The following is an 18,931-nucleotide window of genomic DNA, read 5'->3' as shown; positions in this document are numbered from 1 at the left end:
CTCCCTAATGTCCCTGTACTCTAAGGCTGACCTATAATAAACGCCCATCTTTCTAAGAGCTGCTCCCAGCCTTATGACAGCATCTGCCTTTCCAGGATGTCAGGCTGGGGTCTCAGAGGCACTGCAGTCTCTACACTTACCGCTTCTTGGCGATCTCATTCTGCCTCTTCACCTTCTCTTCCTCAAACTCCCGAATGTTACGCACACCAATCTCCCGACAAAACTCTTCAAACACCTCATCCTCTACCTGACAGAAGCGAAGGAGGGCAAAAGCGCTTTGGGTCAGAGTGCTGCTTCCAGGCCCAGCCCTGCCCCGATGCACATGCTGGCCTGGCTCCTCCACCAACCTGGTTCATCTTCTCCTTCAAGTCTTTCATTTCCCTCTCTCGGCTCTGGATGATCCTCTTGATATCATTGATGCGAGGCCCGAAGTTGGCTAGCTCACTCTCCAGCTTGGACTTTTCCTGCAGGAAATGGGGTTGAGAGTGTAAAAAGAGACCAGGCTCCTTAGAGGAAGGAGCTACCCGAGCTTCCTGGCCATGGACACAAAGGGCTAGCTAGCTCTTCACACGCTGAGAGAACGTGACTTAGCACCAAAGCTCCAGCGTCTCTCGAACTACCACAGACCTTCAGAAGTTTTAGAAAACTCACACTTTTTAATTTTAGAAAAAGGCAAAACAACACACACACACACACACATTACATAACCCTTCCAGGGTGGTCTGGGGAAGCATGTCATGATCAAACACATTAACATCTAGAAGAGTACCCCACACAGGGACTGAAATGCCTATAGCTCACTTTCAATTCACTTTTAGAAGAAGCTCAAATATTGATTAAATGAATGAATTCTGCTAATAATAGCCCCTAATATTTACTGAGCACTTACTGGGTGCAAAGAATCAGTCTAAGCACTTTACATGTACTAACTCATTCAATCTTCACAATGACCCTAATAAAGCGAGTAGTATCCTAACTACCATTTTACAGCTAATGATAAAAAAACTTACACTGATAGGTTAAGTAACTTGCATGTTACACAGAGCCAAGATCTGAACCCCTGACTGTCTGACTCTGCGCTATGCTTGGTTCCCTGGAGCAGCCTGGGAGAGAGGGAAGCGGGACAAGTTCCCTACCCCCAGAGAAAGCTGGGCCAGCAATGGGAAGATGGCCTTTAGAAAACAGGGCTGGGGCCAGACCCCACCTGCAGATTCAGGGCTAGATGGCGTGTCTTGGTCTGTTCCAGGTCGCTCTGTGAGTATTTGAGCCGCATTTGCAGCCCGTGGGCCTGAGACTGCACCTGGCGCAGCTCTGCCTCTTTCCTCTTGGCCTTCATCTGCTCCTGAAGTGGACAAGAAAGAAGGGCGAGGTGGTAAGAAGGTGGCCGGCCTGAGCTTAGGACACCCACTCCCAGGGACAGCGTTGTCAGCGGCTTACTTTCAGCTCCTCTGTCAACCTCTCCTTCTTCTCTTTCAACTTGTCTACTGCTTTCTCATCCCAGCGCCGCGCCTTGGCCTTCAGGTCACTGGCCCCACCAGAGATCACTCCTGACTTCTGGAACAGGGTCCCATCCAGTGCCACTGTCTATACACAGAAGGGAGAACCGAGAAGGAGAAGCTGAACAGACGAATCTCCAATACTAAGCCAGCCTGTCCAGCTCCAATCTGGGCAAGGGAATCCATACCTTGTGGCGCTGGTGGCCTCCAAAGGCAATGCGGCGGGCATCCTCCACATTGTCACAGACAAGGGCATTGCCACAAGCATACTGCAGGGCCTTTTTGATGTGGGGTGGCTCATAGCGAATGACATCAATCACCAGCTTGGCCCCCTTCAGCTCCCGGAGTTTCTCATCTGTAGGTTTCACCTGTAGGAAGAAGCTCAGTAGGTGGCAGAACATGGGGGTCTAGGAGGAGGGTCCTTCACACACTGTCTTGATACCAGCCTCACCTCCAGGTAGTCAAGAGGCAAGAAGGTCTCTGGCTCCCCACGCTGCTCCTTGATGTACTGAATACAGTCCCGGCCTGTCTTTTCGGAGTCCACAATTATGGCATCCATGTTCTTGCCCAAAACCTTGGTTACAGCAATCTGATACTTCTTTTGTGTGGGCTGGCAGAGGTCAATGAGGCGGCCGTACTGAGGAAGTCACAAAAGAAAAATAAAGCCTGAGACTTTGGGGAGCTGGCTCGGAAACCCCAATTGCCAGCGTGGGTAGATCAGAGTCTGTATCAGGAACATAGCCCCCCAGGCTATGAAGAAAGAGCCTACTCTGGCCCCAAAGCAACAAGGACTTCAGGCAGTCATATCTGAATCAAAAAATCATCCTTACTAAACCTCGCTTTAACCATTTCACACACTGCTGCCACCCCAGACACTATACCAGATACCCTACATACATTATCTCAAATTCTCACACGCACCCAGCAAAAGAAACCTCTTTTCCCAGTTCATCTGCCCCCATTCTCCCCAAACCAACCATGGTTCCCTAAGAATTATCAGATGAAGGGAAAGATTTTCAAGGGCAGGGCCTGAGCCTAATTCACCCATATAAACTCCCCAGCAGTGTCTAGAGGAGAGATCAGGAAATATTTATCGAACCCAATTAAGCTGAACCCAGGGATGGGATTACAGATCCGAAAAAGCCAGGCAAATGAGCGGGTTGGTTCATAGCAAGAGAACTCATATTGAAGCCTGCACAGAGCTACTTCCTGGGAGACTAATTTTTGCCCCATGGCCTCTCCCCCTTCCAAGGGTCTCTCTATTCTCTCTGCCTCCCACAAAAGAGTGGACACAGCAAGACAAAACCTTCAGGAAGATGCAACTAGTGTGATAAAAAGAACATGAGGTTAAGAATCAGAACAAGTTGGTGTGAACTGCAGTTCTTTCACGCATAAGCTGTGCTCTTGGGCAGGTCAATTTAACCTATCAGTTCCCCCAGCTGTAAAAAATGGAATTAACAGGGCTGCTGGGAAAATGATCTGACTGAGTGTGAAAGTAAGTGCTCAGGAAATGAGTTTTTTCTCTCCACTCTTACCACAGAGCCTGGATATAGACGTTTGATGCTTTCCATAATCTCTGCCTTGCGCTGTTGGCGGCTGCTCTCCTGGCGGTCGATGCGGGCATCCCCCAGCTGCTCCATCACCTGGTTCAGCTCCTTATTGATCTCATCAATACGTCGCTTGGCCATCTCCACCTCCTCTGTCAGCTCCCCCTCTAGCTTCTTCTGCTCCTCTAGAGACTGCCTATAAAGTAAGGGGATACAGGGGTTACCCTGGCTGGTCAGGAAATACTTCGGGCTCAGAGGGCCGCTGGGGGGTTCTCTGCCTGGGGAGGATTGGGATAAGGAGGGTTCACAAGAACAGGCCCAGAAGTAGGAGGAAAGGCTGTAGAGCCACATACTTGCTAGTCGTGATGTACTCCTCCAGTTTCTCAATCCGCTTCTGATTCTCTTCAATCTCCCGCAGCTTTTGCTTGATCTTTGCCTGGAAGAGAGACAAATACACTCCATCACCAGGGGCTGAGCAAGGTAACTCCAAGACCATGGGGCCTGGGCTTACAGCCCCTATGTGCCTGCTTATCCAAGAGCCCAACAGTCCAGGACAATGTCATTATTACAGGAGGCCTTCTAAAAAGCAGACACAACCCGGCTGGTGTGGCTCGGTTGAGAGTTGTCCCATGCACCAATAGGTCACTGGTTCGATTCTCATGCAGTGCACATGGACAGGTTGCAGGCTCAATCCCCAGTAGGAGGTATGCGGGAGACAGCCCATCAATGTTTCTCTTTCATAGGGTTTCTATCTCTCTATCCCTTTCCCTTCCTCTCTCTGAAATTAATAAAAACATTTCTCTAAAAAAGCAGATACACAGACAGTGCTCGGTGTGGCTCTGCTAACTGATGAGGCCTCCCAGGGCCTGATGAGACCCTCTCAGTGTTCTACCCAGCCTGGGCTCTCTTCCTCACCACTCAGGGAGGCTCAAACCAACGCCAGGTAAAGCTTTCTGGGCCTTTCTGCACCTCTGTTTTGTCATCTGTGAAATGTAGGTAACCACCACTTCAGAAATAATGTAGTTAAGTGCTTAATATAGGGTAGCTATTAATATTGACGCCTACCGCCAAAAGAAGTGCTTAGCAGAATACCTGGAATGCTGAGTTCTTGGGGTAGTATAACAATTTTTCTTTTCTTTTTTTTTTTTAATTTTTATTTATTGATTTTAGAGAGAGAAAGGGAGAAAGAAACATTGTTTTGTTGTTCCAATCATTTATGCATTCATTGGTTGATTTTAAAAAATTTTATTTATTATTTATTTTATTTATTTTTTTTTTTTATTTCAGAGAGGAAGGGAGAGAGAAAGAAACATCAATGATGAGAGAGAATCATTGATTGCCTGACTCCTGCACGCCCCTACTGGGAATCGAGCCCACAACTCGGGCATGTGTCTTTAACTGGAATCGAACCCAGTTAGTCCACAGGTTGACATTCTATCCACTGAGCCAAACCGTCTAGGGCCATTGGTTGATTCTGACAGGGGATTGAACCCACAACCTTGGCGTATCCAGACAATGGTCTAACCAACAAGCAAGGGCCATTAACACTTTTCTATTCTTGTTATTATTTCACTATCATTGTTATTAGGAAGACAGTAAGTGAAGTATACTTGATAAGAGTGTGGGCTTTAGAGCTAGACTGGCCAGGTTCATATCCTGGTTCTGCCACTTAATAATGAAGTGACCGTAGGCAAATTGCCTCACCTCTGTGATATAGTTTCCTCATTTGGAAAAGCAGAAATTAAATGAGTGAATACATGTATAGTGCCCAACACACAGTTAAGTGCTTGCTCGATGTTAGCTGTTGTCGGTACAATTAAGATTATCATTACTTCCTTTTTTTCTGGACCATCATCCCCAATCCTGTAACATGCCCACCTCTGTCTCTACTTTCTTCCGCTCTTCCAGATCCAGCCGGTCCTGGTCAGCTTTCTGGTCTCGATTGAACTTCTCCAACTCCTGGGCCAGAGTAGCTGCTCTCTTGCTGGCTTCTTCTTTCAACCGGTGGTATTTCTTCACCTGTGTTAGAGACGGGGAAGGAGGACACAGATGACCGGTCAGTCCATGTCAGCCCAGCAATCTCCCCATCCTCCCCCCAGCCCTCCCAGAGCCTACCTGATTCTCCTCCAGGGTCAAGTCTCTGCCCTGACTCTGACTCTCCTCTTCCATCCGTTCCTCAAACTCCTGCCGGGCTTTTTCCACCGAGAGCATCTCCTTTTCCAGCTCATCCATGTCACCTTTACGCTTCTTGTAATGCTTCTGAGCATTCTGTAGGGACTTCTTGGCTGCTTCCAGCTTCTTGATTTTGTGGGAGGTATTCTCCTTGGCTTTGATGTATTGAGGCCGCTTCTGGTTCAATTCTGAATCCTTTTCCCTTTTGCCAGAGGGGAGGGGGAAAACAAGTCAGCACTGTTGGAGAAGGGAGGGTTCCTAGGTTTTTAATCCAAAGAAAGGGATGCCTGAGCCCCCCTCCACACACACACACACACACACACACAGCCAGCCCCACCCAGGGAACTGCCTACAAATAAGGACCCGATGCCCCACAGATCCTCAAAAAAGGAGCTGATTATTCCCTGGGACCTTCTGCCTGGCATTCCAGGCCCTCCATAAGGTTAAAGCTGCCACCCTGGCCCCAACCAGCCAGGCCAGAACCCTCATAACAACTCTGAGAATATCCTGTGTTAGCTGGCCCCCATCTGAACTAGCCTTTTAAAATTCCTATCCCTGCCCTAGCCAGTTTGGCTCAGTGTGTAGAGGGTTGGCCTGCTACTGAAGGGTCCCAGGTTCGATTCCAGGCAAGGGCACGCACCTCAGTTGCAGGCCCCTCCCCACCCCGTGCCTGGTCAGGGCACATGCAGGAGGCAACCAATCGATGTGTCTCTCTCACATCGGTATTTCTCTCCTTCCCTCTCCCTTCCACTCTCTCTAAAAATCAATGGAAAAATGTCCTCGGGTGAGGATTAAAAAATAAAATTCCTGTCCCTTGAACTCCTAGCTTCAGTTTTCCTCTTCCAGGAAGGCATTCCCAATCACTCCAGTGCCTGGGATTCTCATCGCTTCCTCCCACTTGGCAAGTCATCACTCTTTCAAGTTCCCCCTCTTCTGAGCACCTGTCTACCCAGAGCCTTAGTATTTAAATACTCTATTTGTCTAAAATGCAAGTCAAGCCCTAGCCGGTTGGGATCAGTGGATAGAGTGTCACCCTACGGACTGAAGGATCACAGGTTCAATTCCGGTTAAGAGTACATGCCCGGGTTGCAGGCTTAATCTCATTGTGGGGCGTGCAGGAGGCAGCCGATTAATGATCTCTCTCATCATTGATGTTTCTACCTCTCTCTCCCTTCCTCTCTGAAATCAATAAAAAAATATATTTTAAAAAAATAATTAAAAAAATAAAAATAAAATGCAAGTCAAGGGGAAAATAAAGAAACTAGTATGGATGCTGAACTCCAGACTGAGAGGAGCCCTAGGAAACAGGACAGCCTCTTGGTTTCCCATGAATCACACGCCCACGCCTGTCTCTTACTTGATCTCCTTCTCAATCTGCTGCTGCTCCCGCATCATTTTGCCCAGCTCCTTCTTCTTCTCCTTCAGCTCATCCTCTACCTTGTCCATACGCTTCTTGTCCTTCTCGATCTCCTTGTTCTTAGAGGCCAGCTCCTTATTGAGCTTCTCGATTTCCACTTCGTTGTGATACAGTTTAAAGAGCTGCAGCTGGACCTGCGCTCGCACCACCTCGTCCTTCAGGCGCTGGTAGCGGTCGGCCTGTGAAAATAGGGGCATGGAGTCAGGGGGTGCATCAGTAAGGCACTGGCTCCCCATCCTCTCTCGGGGTCCAGAGGCAGCCTAGCCACCTACCTCTTCTTTCTCTTGTTTGGCCTCCTTGCGTTCAGCTGCGATGTTTTTCTTGCGATGGTAATTAAATTGTGTGTCCTCTTCAGCTTTTACCATTTCCTTCTTTCGCTTGTCATACTCTTGGGCCAGCTCTCCAGAGCGACTGATCTCTTCAAATAGCGCTGTCCTCTCTTTGGGGTTCTTCATGGCAATAGATTCCACAGCACCCTAGTAAAAGTCAAAACACTCTCCCCACTTAGACCCTAGCCAGCCAGTTCCTCCGACCTACTCCCACTCAATCTTTCAGAAGGTCACTGAACCCCCTCTCCACACTGGGTGTCGCATTTCACACTGGGCTCTGAGGACACATTCCTGGCCTTTTGAAGTGCATGGAAAGCAGAAGCAAAGCCAACACCATGTATTAAATGCAGCAACAGAAGCAGCACAGAAAAAACTAAATGAAGCCTGGGGATAGGAGACTGGTAACGAGTGTCTACGTGGAAAAGTTTCCCAAAGGTGGCACCTAAGCTGAGTTTGGACGATGTGGAAGAACTAACCAAGAGTGGGAGAGACGAGGTGATTCCATGTAGAGAAAAATTAACGTGCAAAGGTCTACAGACCAAAGAAAGCAGGTGAATTTGGGGAACTGTAAATGGTTTCACTAGTCTGGAGTGCAGGGTTGGAGAGAAGAGCACTGGCAGATGAGGCCAGTGAGGTAGTCAGGAACCAAAGGATGGTGTTTCCTGAATGACAGGAGTTTGGATTTCATGCTAAGGCGGTGGTTCTCAAACTTTAGCGTGTGCAATCATAACCTGGAGGGCTTGGTAAAACACACATTACCACCCCATAGTCTCTAAGTCTGTAGGTCTAGGATGGAGCCTGAAAATGTGCATTTCTATTATGTCGCCAGTGATGCTGATGTGGAGACTACAAGGGCCAGACTGGAGTGAGGAAGCTGCTCTATTAGTTCAGGTCAGAGAGGAAGCCAGAGATGAAGCAGGCCCAAGAGTTGGCAAAAAGCAGAAAGCCAATAATTGTTAAAAAAAGCCCACCTGGAAGACGAGGAAGTTACGAGCTTTGATGAGAATGCCCAACTTCTCTAATTCCTCACTGTACTCGTGTAGCTGGACCACTTTGTTGTTGATCTTGTACTCAGAGGAACCCCCTATAAGACAAGTTGGCCAAGGGTCAGGTTTTCCTCCCCAGCCAACTAGTCTAGTCACGTTCCAGGACCCAAGGAGAGGCCCTGGCCAACCTCACTCACCAACAATAACCCGGGCAAAGGTGCGGTCCTCAGCACCCTCCTCAGAGTAGACCATGCTGACAAAGGCCCGGTTGGCAGCTGGCTTGCCCACAGGAGCTCCATGGATCAGATCCCTCAGGGTCTTTACTCGCAGGTTGCTGGTTTTTTCGCCCAATACAAAGCTGATGGCATCCATGAGATTTGACTTACCTAAGGGTGGAGGGGACAACAAAGAGGAGAGGAAGTCAGGAAGAAGGGGAGAGGAAAAGGAATTAAGGAGATATTGAGAGGAATAGGAATATTCCCTAAGCACTCACTTCTCAGACTCAGGAGGAGAAAATATTGCTCATAAAGACTGAGCCCAGCCAAAGCTCTGGGTCAAAGGCTTAGAAAAACGGTCCCTCTGCAGTTGTTACTTATAGCAGCCAAAAACTAGAACCCCATCTAAGGAAAAGGTATATTTACAGAACAGATTGTTCTACAACCTTTAAATGTGTCTTGTTTTGTGTTTTAACTGACTTTAGAGAGAGGAAGGGAGAGGAAGAGAGGAAAAAACAAGTGTGAAAGAGAAACATCGACTGACTGCCTCCTGCATGCCCCCTACTGGGTATTGAGCCTGCAACCTGGGTATGTGCCCTGACCAGGAATCGAACCCACAACCCTTTGGTGTATGGGATAACACCTCAACCAGTGCTCCAACCAACTGAGCCACACCGGCCAGGGCTGTTCTACAACCTTTAATAACATGGGAAAATGCCCACAATAGGAAAAACAAGCAAGATACAAAACTCAATATATGCCCTAGCCGGTTTGGCTCAGTGGCAAGAGCGTCAGCCTATGGACTGAAAGTCAAGAGTTCAATTCCCAGTCAGAGCACATACCCAGGTTGTGGGCTTGATCCCTGGTCAGGGCAAAATGTTTCTCCCTCTCTCCCCCTTCCTCTTTCTCTAAAATTAATAAAAACATATCCTTGAGTGAGGATTTTTTCAAAAAGCCTACATAATAAAAAGAGGTAATATGCAAATAGTCGTTACAGTGTGACGCATAACGATCAGCAGAGAGCTACAGGAGGGTGGGGCAGCGGGTGGAGAGCTACAGGAGGGCGGGAAGGCCAGCTGAGACATGCAGTGAGCTACTCCGTGCACAGGGCTACTAGTTATAAAATAAAAATAGAAGTGGTTACAATAGCAAATTTTTGTGTGTGTATTTTGCCACAATTTTTTAAAAGGCATATTCTATTGTGATACAATATGAAGGGCACAGCAACTAGGAAGTATCTTTCCAAAAATATTTAACCTGAATTTAAACAAGTCTTTAGACCTCCCTTCAGGTTAACAGGAAATACAGCAGTTAGAGGAACATGGTAAACGACACCATGAGAAAACCTTCAGACAAACAGAATGTGGGATGTTCTACAAGACAACTGGCCTGGGATTTTTCAGAGTCAATGTCAAAAAAGAAAGGTTAGGAGAACCATTCCAGAACACTAGAGATTACTGAGACATAAGCAAAGGCAGTACATGAACTCTGATTGGATTTTGTCCCCCCTCAAAACCCCCAAAAGACATTTTTGGGAGCAATTAGGGAAGCCTGAATATGAACTGGATGATTGATGACATGAGGAAATTAACTTTCTTAGGTGTGATAATGGTATATTGGTACCACAGGAGAATGGCTTTAGGAGATGAATGCTGAATTCCTTAGAGGGGAATGTCATTCAGTCTACAATTTACTTGCAAATGATTAAGCAAAACATATATGTATGTCTGAAAATTTTCATAATAAAAACTTGGGGAGAGGGAAAAGGCACAAGAAAAAAACACATGAAAATGTAAACAGTCTAACAAGTAGTCACTTCGGGAAAGGAAATTAGGTAACAGGTCAGGGGAGAAATGGAAATTTTTATTTTTATTGTATATCCCCTGGGATTTTTTTTGAATTTTAGACCATGTGCATTTATTAGCTATTCAAGTAAATATGCTTGTTAACATTAAGAATAGTTATCTCTTCAGTAGAGAAGTCACAGTTTTTATTTTCTTCAGTTTAGACTCAGAAAAAAATATTTTAAAAAATTTAGACTGGGGTTAGAGGGGAGGGAACAGTTTAATCTCTGTAAATTATATCTCAAGGTTCTCCCCAAACATGTTACGTGACTGAACTGAGGATCTGATTTCTAAACACATATCTACAATCCAGCTATAAAAATGGTAGCCCAGGTCCTTCCATGGAGGCAGTTTGAGACAGAGATTAAGAGCTTGGGTTCTAGGCAGGTATGGCTCAGTAGGTTGGGCATTGTCCCATGCACCAAGAAGTCACTGGTTCCATTCCTTGTCAAGGACACATGCCAGAGTTGCAGGCTTGATCCCCAGTAGGGGGTGTGTAGGAGGCAGCCAATAGATGTTACACTCTCACATGGATGTTTTTCTCTCCCTCTCCCTTTCTCTCTCTCTAAAAATCAATAAACTATTTTTTTAATGTTTTGGGGGATGGGAGGGGGTCAATGGGGGAAAAGGGGAGACATCTGTAATACTTTCAACAATAAAGGAAGGTGGGGGAGGGGACGGGAAGAGACTAACCAAAGAACTTACATGCATATATGCATAACCCATGGACACAATAGTGTGGTGAAGGCCTGGGGCAGGTTGGGGGGAATGGGAGGGGCAGGGGCAGGCTAAAAGGGGTCAATGCGGGGAAAGAGGGGGGCATCTGTAATACTTTCAGCAATAAAGATAATTTTTTACAAAGAGAGCAAAGAATCATATTTGGTTCAACATTCAACAATTAAGTTGTTAACAAGTTTTTAAATCTATATAAAGAGCTTCAAAATAAAAAACAACAATAAAGAAAAATTTTTTTAAAAAAGCTTGGGTTCTAGTCCAATAGATTAGGTTGTATTTAGTTTCACTACTTCTTAGCTGACCTCACCTGGAAAATGTGAGAAACCATGATGCGTGGGTAAAACATCTAAAACAAGGCTTGGCACACAGTCCTCCACTGGAGTGGCAGGAGCACAGGCTTAGACAAGCATAGATTCTAGTCCTGGCTCTGGGAACCAGTGTGCAAGTGATCGCAACTCTTAGTGCCTCAGCCTCTTCGTATACAAAACATAGATAATGGGATTTCCCTCTTAGGGTCATTGTGAGAATTTCAATGTAAAAGGGCCCAATAAATAAAGTATTCAACACACAGTAGGTGCTCAATAAATGGCAGTCCTATTCTAACAAGCAGGACTAGCACACCGTGCAGACCAGGAGTCAGCCTATTAGACACTCATTTCTAACCTTAGGGCTTCTCCCATGCTCTCCCCAGACCTTAAGAACATCTCACAAAGGCTGCCCTACTCACAATCATTCAATATTATAAACATTTTTATAACATGCATTATGAGCTGAACAGTGACAAAACGTTTTAAGAAATGTCTTCATTGGGACACTCCTAGACCAGTAATGAAGATACAAAAACATACCATGAATACAAGATAGGAGAAAATAAACGTTAAGGTGTCCCAAGTGCCTACTGTGTGCCCAATTCACTGAGGGGAATCAAGGAATGCCTCATGGAGGTGGGCATTGAAGAATGGGGGTAAGAGGGGAGGTCAGGCCCAGGACCTTTTCAGAACAGCTGGGTATACAAATCTACCTACCCATATTGAGGGGACCAAATGACAAGAGGTGCATCTTGCCTCTTTCCAAATTCTAAGAAACTGGAGTGGAACTCCAAGCATTAACCCTCTTAAACCAGTGGTTCTCAAGAGGTTGGCGGGGGGGGGGGGGGGGGGGGGGGGGGTGATTTTGCAACCCCCAGGGGGCATTTAGCAATGTCCTGAGGAGACACTCTTTGTTGTCGCACCTGGGGGGCGGGGGTACTACGGTCATCTAGAGGGTAGAAGCCAAGGATGCCACGAAACATCCTACAATGCACAGGATCAACGCCACAGCAAAGAATGACCTCGCTGGAAATGTCAACAGTGCAGCTGTTGAGAAACCCTGCTCTCCAGTGAGAGCCAAACAGGCAAGACTCCAAGGGAGGTCCACAGTTAGAGCTACTTCAATGAAGGCTAGTGAATGATTTAGCTAGAGCAACTAACTCTGGGGTGGAGGAGCACAGTAGGATTCCAAACAAACTCTTGAGAGGGTAGATGGGTGAAACCCACCGTGTATCATTTAGAGGTGGAGGGTTAAGATATGAAATAGAGGCCTGGCCTGACCACCCTTTCTTTTTCCCCCGTTTTATTGAAATATAACATGTTATTAGTTTCCCGTGTACAACGTAACGATTCCTTATTTGTACACATTGCAAAATGCCCACCACAGTAAGTTTAGCTGACATCCATCACTTCACATAATTACAATGTTTTTGTTGCGATGAGAACGTTTAAGATCTACTCTCTTAGCAACTTTTAAATATACAATACAGCATTGTTGCTAACCACTGACGCCACCCCAGTCACTCGATAACATCTACCGGTCTCATTTCCGGCACAGCGCTTATCGCAGCTGAAAGAGATTTTATTTTCTCTTTCTTTCTTACGTAAATTTCCTGGGCGCAAGGCTTATTCTATTCTGCGCTATTACGGCAGACCTTGAATAACTTCTTATAAAACAGTAAGCATTCAGTTAATTTGGTGAGCGAATAGGTTCTGACTTTTCAGCGGTTTCAGTGCTAGCATAGGCGCGAGAACGAGGCATATCCACCTCTGAGATGGGGAGGGCGGCCGGAGATGGAGGGTGGAGACCCCAAGCACTCTGGAGGCGCAAGCGCTGGGTCTCAAATTCAAAATTGCCCGCCTCCGAAGGAGAGTACAAAAAAAAAGGGGGGCGAAATCGGAGCGTACCAATGTGAGGCGGGACGGGTTAAATGTACCCTTTGGGACCGGAGGCCACGGGAGGGCTACCAGCGGTCCCACACCTTCCAGAGAGTTCATACAAGGAGGGGATCCAGCTGCCAGCGGACTTGGATCACTTTTGGCGGGAGGGGGCAAAGGGATGGGGAACATACCAGGCGGAGCGTACCACCCGGGTGGAGTGGGGGCGCAAAGAGCGGGCAACTGACACCTGGGTAAGAGGTTCAAGTCAGAGTCCCCGAGCCGGGACAGCGGCTTTGGGCCGTACCCACGAAGGAGGAGCGAGGAACCTGTTACGGTTCGCGACATTTCAGGTGGCACGGGCTGGGGATGTACTATGATATTGGACAGAGGTCCAGGACGGGATGTGCGCAGGGCCGCAGCAGGGTTATCTCACCAGAGCCATTAGGTCCGATGATGGCGGTGAACCTCTGAAATGGTCCGATAATCTGTCGACCCTTGTACGACTTAAAGTTCTCAATCTCAATCAGTTTCAGGAAACCCATGACGGCGGCGGCGCCGGCGGCGGTACGAATGGCCGCGCCGTACACCGGGAACTGGAATAGCCTGCGCGGGAAACAGCGCAGTGCAGGCCGGGCGGAGAGCAAACCTCGCGAGCTTGAGTCCAAGCCAAACGGGATTTCCTGCTTCCGGCGCTGGCCGGAACCGGGGAGGAGGGCTTTCCGGCTGGCGTGAAAGTTTTGTTGACTCGTTGCCAGGGTGCGAGCTTACGATAAGCGTTTAGGGCCCGCCCCCCTCCTTGTTGCTTGGCAACAGCGTCGCCACAAACAAACCTAATCGCATCCGAGGAAGCAGACGCGAGGGATCGGAGGTCAAACTTGCTGAGACAAGTCAGAAATCATAGCAGGGTTATGCCCTCCGGGGCAGGAAGAAGGTGGAAGATCGGCTGTGGCTGCAGCCTGCCCGGTTAGAAAGCTCAAACAAGAACAGGGTTGGGAAGGACTGTACGGAAAGGAGGGGCCAGCGGGAGGATTCGGTGTACTATGAACTCAGACCTTGCTGTGGGCAGAGGCTGAGGCGGAGGGGATGAATTTCGAGGTTGGATGAGGTGTGAAGGGAAATGGGGTGTGAAGGTAGGTGAGGGTACTCTAGAGCGACAGGGATATGGGCTGACCAGAGGTTCTACCCTATCCCATCTCCCCCCTGTTCTTCCAAGCAGAGTTCACAGACTGACGCTGTAGCCCAAGAGCAGAGGTGGACCTGAGCCACTTGTTGGCTCCTGAAGCAGGACCCCAACTAGGAGCTTCAAAGTTGGGAGTCCTTGCTGAGAAAGGTATTTTGTCTGAACCCTTTATCCTTCTCTTCTCCCCACTTCCTATCTTCCTCTTCATGCCTCATCTCTATCCCATTCCCTCCTCTTCATCCCCTTTTGCCCCATCCTTTGCTTCCCCCTTCTTTTCTCTCTCCTTCCTCTTTCATTCACTGACCCCCAACTCTACCCTCTCTGTCCTTTTCCCCTCTCTATTCCCCATCTTTTATATCACTCTCCTCCATCCCTTCATCCCCCTATCACCTTATACCTAGTCATTACTAAGGCCATGGCCTTAGCAGTCCAAGAAGCTTAAAATGTCTATGGAATCTTCCCTTCAGTGACTCATTCCATCTGTCACCACAATGTAAGTATTGTTGTGACAGATGGAATGAGTAGGTTGGGGTTAGTCCTGAGGCTGAGAAGAATCTTAATCTTAGGACAGGTGCAAGAAAGTGAGAAAGTTTGGTTGACAGAATCTAGAAGAGGAGCCATAAATGAAGTTCAGCTTGGAGAAACAGTCACCATTAGGCTGAGGGAATAAAATGATCAAAGGAAAGCAATCTGACAGGAAATGGAGCTTGGGGCAAATCAAATTGAATCCCTACCTCTCATACCATATACAAAATACAGTTCCAAATGGGTTAAAAACTTAAATGAGAATGGCAAAACTTTAGAAATTTTAGAAGAATATATGGGAGAATATCTTTATGACCTCAGGGGATTTCTTAAATAATAAAAATTAATATCAAAAATAATAAAGTGAAAAGATGAGCCACAAATTGGAGATGTTTGCCACATATAAACTAACAAATGATTGTTGTATAGAATACATAAGGAACTCCTAAAATTAATAAGAAAAGAGCAAACAACCTGATTTTTTAAAAAATGAACAAAAGAGGACATATGTAATACTTTCAACAATAAAGAATTATTTTAAAATAAATAAAAATAAAATTTTTAAAAATAATTAAAAAATTAAAAACGAACAAAAGATGTGAATGGGCACTTCAGAGAAGAGTAAACAAAAATGACCAAAATACACATGAAAAGGTGTACAACCTCATTAGCAATAAGGAAAATTCCAATTAAAATCAATTATAATTTTATAAGCACAAATGGGCAAAAATTAAAAAGCCTGCAATACCAAGTGTTGGTGAAGATGTGGAATGCCTAAATTTTTATACACTGTAGGTTTTTTTTTAATATATTTTTATTGATTTCAGAAAGGAAGAGAGAGAGAGAAAGAAAGAGAGAGAAGGAAAGAAACAACAACAATGAGAGAGAATCATTCATCAGCTGCCTTCTGCACACCCCACACTGGGATCGAGCCCAAAACCTGGGCCTGTGCCCTGGTTGGGAATGGAACCAGGACCTCCTGGTTCATAGATTGATGCTCAACCACTGAGCCACACTAACCGGGCTACACTGTAGTTTTTATGCACTGTTGGTACAATCTCCTTGGGAAACAAGTTAGCATTATCTTGCAAGTTAAATATACTTTAAGTGCTGGGATCCAGCACTTCCACTTCTAGGTATATGCTACAGAAACTTTCCCACCTGTATATACACTGAGTGGCCAGATTATTATGATCTCTGAACCATAATAATCTGGCCACTCAGTATATATATTAGAGGCCCAGTGCATGAATTCGTGCATGGGTGGGGTCTGGCTAGCCTGGCCAGGGAGAGGGGACACGGGCGGTTGGCCGGCCTGCCTGCTGGTTGAACTCCTAGTCAAGGGGACAATTTGCATATTAGCCTTTTATTATATAGGATATACACTGAGTGGCCAGATTATTATGCGTTCAGAGATCATAATAATCTGGCCACTCGGTGTATAAGTCTCTCGTAATCTACAGATTCTTCTTCCCTCTTTTTCTCTTATAATTAAAAATAAATAAATGGGGTTGTTTGGGCCACGGAGTCCTTGTCTTTCTTGAAACCACTGCAATCAGGCTTTCATCCCCACAACTCCACCAAAAATGTTCTTGACATGGTCATCAGCAATCCTCATATTATTAAGTACACACAGTTCTCAGTTCTCCTCTTAACCCATCATCAGTCATTCACTCCTCCCAAAAGCACTTTCTTCACTCGGCTTCTCTGACACCACACTTCTGTTTTTTCTTCCACCTCACTGGCCATTCCTCCTTAGCCTACAGTGCTGGCTCCTCTTCTCCCTGTCTCCTCTAGGACATTCTTATCCATCTACACTCACTACTCCCTTAGAAATCTCCTACAGCCTTATAGCTGTAGATTCCCTTATATCAGTCAGGATAAGCTAAATTATGCTGAGGTTACAAACAATCCCAAAATCTCAAAAGCTTATAAAGACAAACATTTATTGAGTGTCGATCTATGAACCAGGAGGTCACAGTTCAATTCCCGATCAGGGCATATGCCCAGGTTGTGGGCTCGATCTCCAATAGGGGGAGCGGGCAGGAGGCAGCCGATCAACGATTCTCTCTCATCATTAATATTTCTATCTCTCTCTCCCTCTCCCTTGCTCTCTGAAATCAATAAAAATATATTTACAAAAAACAAAAAAATTAAAATTATTTCTCATTCCTGCTTCTTGGGTTGGCTGCATCTCTGCTCTATGTCACCACTCCAGGACCCAGGCTGAAGGAGCAGGCCTTACCTGGGACCTTGCCAATCTCATAGCAGAGAGTGAAGAAAAAAAGTGGCTATCACCTAATGGCTCTTAGTTCTGCTTGGCAATGACACATGTCAATTCTCACACTGGAAAGGGCAAAGCAAATCATGTGGCTAACCTTGAGGGCAATGAGATAAGGATGTATAATTCTTCCGTAGGCCCAAATCCTTGAAGTTAGTCTTTTTAAAAATATGTTTTTATTGATTTTAGAGAGAGAGGAAGGGAGATCAGGAGAGAGACATTAATCAGCTGGACTGAACCCAAAACCCAGGCATGTGCCCTGACCAGGAATCAAACCAGCGACCTCTTGGTGCATAGGACGGCGCTCAGTCCACTGAGCAACACCATCCAGGCTTGAAGTTATTCTTGACACTGCTCTCACAACTCACATCCAATCCATCAGAAAGTCTTATCAGTTCTGCCTTCAGAATATATCCAGAATGTGACCACTTCTCACCACCTCTGCTATTCCCAACCTGGTGTGAGTCACCATCGTCTCTTGCCTGGACAACTGCTGTAGCCTCCTGTCTGGTCTTCTGGCTTGTAGCCTTGCTCCCCTAATCCCAGTATATTATTAACACAGCAACCAGAGTTGTCCTTTACAAATCAGAGGCAAAACACATCACTTCCACTGCTCAAAACCTCCAATGGCTGCCTGTTTTCAAGTAAAAGCCACAGCCTTTCCCATGGTCTGCAAAGTCCTACATGCTCTGGCCCCTGCATTATCTCTCTAATGACATTTCCTACCTACTTCTCCTTGCTCACACAGTCGCCTCCTGCTGTTCCCTTGAATGTGTGTCCATCTTTTTTAAGTATATTTTTTTATTGATTTCAGAGAGGAGAGGGGGGAGAGAGAGAGATGGAAACATTCATGATGAGAGAGAATCATTGATCAGCTGCCTCTTGCACCCCCCCACACACTGTGGATAGAGCCCACAACTGGGGGTGGGAGGGTAGAGAGAGAGAGGGAGAGAAACATCATATGCCTTGACCCGGATTTGAACTGTGGCCTCCTGGTTCATAGGTCGATGCTCAACCACTGAGCCACACCGGTCGGGCAAATATGTGTCCATCTTAAGGCTTCACACTTGCTGTTCCCTCTAACTGAAGTGTTCTCTTCCTAGATATCTGTATAGATGACTCCCTCAACTTCTTGCAGTATTCAATCAAATATTACCTTCTTAGTTATGTGTCCCCTGATGTCCATATTTAAAATTGAAACACCCTCCTCTATTTCCTTGGCACTTTCATTGCCCTTATCGTGCTCTATATTGTTTCCCATAGCACTTATCATCATCTTACAAACTGTTTAATGTACTCTTTGTTGTAGTGTGTGTCTGGCCCCACTAGAAAATAACCTCCACAGGGACTCAGCTTTTTATCACTTATGCTCCTTGATGTCTCTCAATGCTCAGAAGAATGACAGTGAGGCACTTCACAAATATTTGTTAAATGATAAAATGAACATGAGTGGGGAAAAAAGCAAGATGTAAAATAATACATTCTTCATGATATTCTATAAAGTTCCAAGACAAGAAAATGTTTTAAAATGTTGTTTGGGGACTGGTACACACAGTATATTAATGGCATATTAGTAAGGGAGTGGTAACATTTGGGACAATGGTTATCTCTCAGGGTAAGGATAAGGGAGAAGAGATACAAGATACTTAATATTGATCATGTTCTATTTGCTAAGTTGGAGAGTTGGTTCATGGATCTCTATTTTACCATGCTTCCTAACTTACATATGGGTTATATATATTCTCCTGTGTGTATCTAATATTTCACAGTTACAAAATGGTTGTGTGTTTGTTTTTTAATCCTCACCCGAGGATTTTTTTCCCCCCATTGATTTTCAGAGAGAGGGAAAGACAGAGAGAAACACCGATGTGAGAGAAACACATCGATTGGTTGCCTTCTGCATGAGCCCTGACCAGGGCCAGGCTGGGGAGGAGCCTGCAACCTAGGTACATGCTCTTAGCCAGAATTGAACCCCCGGTTACCCTTCGGTCCGCATGCCAACGCTCTATCCACTG

The 18,931-nt window shown here is 46.1% G+C and overlaps 2 protein-coding genes across 2 annotated transcripts in view; one reads left to right on the top strand and one right to left on the bottom strand.

Annotated features, from left to right (window-relative positions):
- The window catches only part of SMC1A (structural maintenance of chromosomes 1A), a 31,722-nt gene extending 18,141 nt beyond the window's left edge, over window positions 1-13,581 (bottom strand). The window contains exons 1-15 of the mRNA XM_080653681.1: window positions 13,364-13,581; window positions 8,145-8,333; window positions 7,933-8,045; window positions 6,905-7,108; window positions 6,573-6,811; window positions 5,159-5,417; window positions 4,922-5,062; window positions 3,397-3,479; window positions 3,032-3,239; window positions 1,948-2,133; window positions 1,685-1,864; window positions 1,438-1,584; window positions 1,205-1,342; window positions 348-464; window positions 141-247 (exon numbers count right to left, since the gene is read on the bottom strand). Coding sequence (XP_080509807.1) covers window positions 141-247; window positions 348-464; window positions 1,205-1,342; window positions 1,438-1,584; window positions 1,685-1,864; window positions 1,948-2,133; window positions 3,032-3,239; window positions 3,397-3,479; window positions 4,922-5,062; window positions 5,159-5,417; window positions 6,573-6,811; window positions 6,905-7,108; window positions 7,933-8,045; window positions 8,145-8,333; window positions 13,364-13,472 — 2,420 coding nt within the window. The 5' untranslated portion in view covers window positions 13,473-13,581. The remainder of the gene's footprint in view (window positions 1-140; window positions 248-347; window positions 465-1,204; window positions 1,343-1,437; window positions 1,585-1,684; window positions 1,865-1,947; window positions 2,134-3,031; window positions 3,240-3,396; window positions 3,480-4,921; window positions 5,063-5,158; window positions 5,418-6,572; window positions 6,812-6,904; window positions 7,109-7,932; window positions 8,046-8,144; window positions 8,334-13,363) is intronic.
- Window positions 13,582-13,780: 199 nt separating this feature from the next.
- RIBC1 (RIB43A domain with coiled-coils 1) overlaps window positions 13,781-18,931 on the top strand; it is a 13,097-nt gene continuing 7,946 nt past the window's right edge. Inside the window, exons 1-2 of the mRNA XM_080652125.1 lie at window positions 13,781-13,893; window positions 14,147-14,260. The gene's annotated coding sequence lies outside the window, so the exon portion shown is untranslated. The remainder of the gene's footprint in view (window positions 13,894-14,146; window positions 14,261-18,931) is intronic.

This window comes from Plecotus auritus (genome assembly GCF_963455305.1).
Source record: "Plecotus auritus genome assembly, chromosome: X".
NCBI classification, from domain to species: Eukaryota; Metazoa; Chordata; class Mammalia; order Chiroptera; family Vespertilionidae; genus Plecotus; species Plecotus auritus.
Note: the sequence above shows the minus strand (reverse complement) of the source record. Positions and strands in the feature narration are given on the sequence as shown.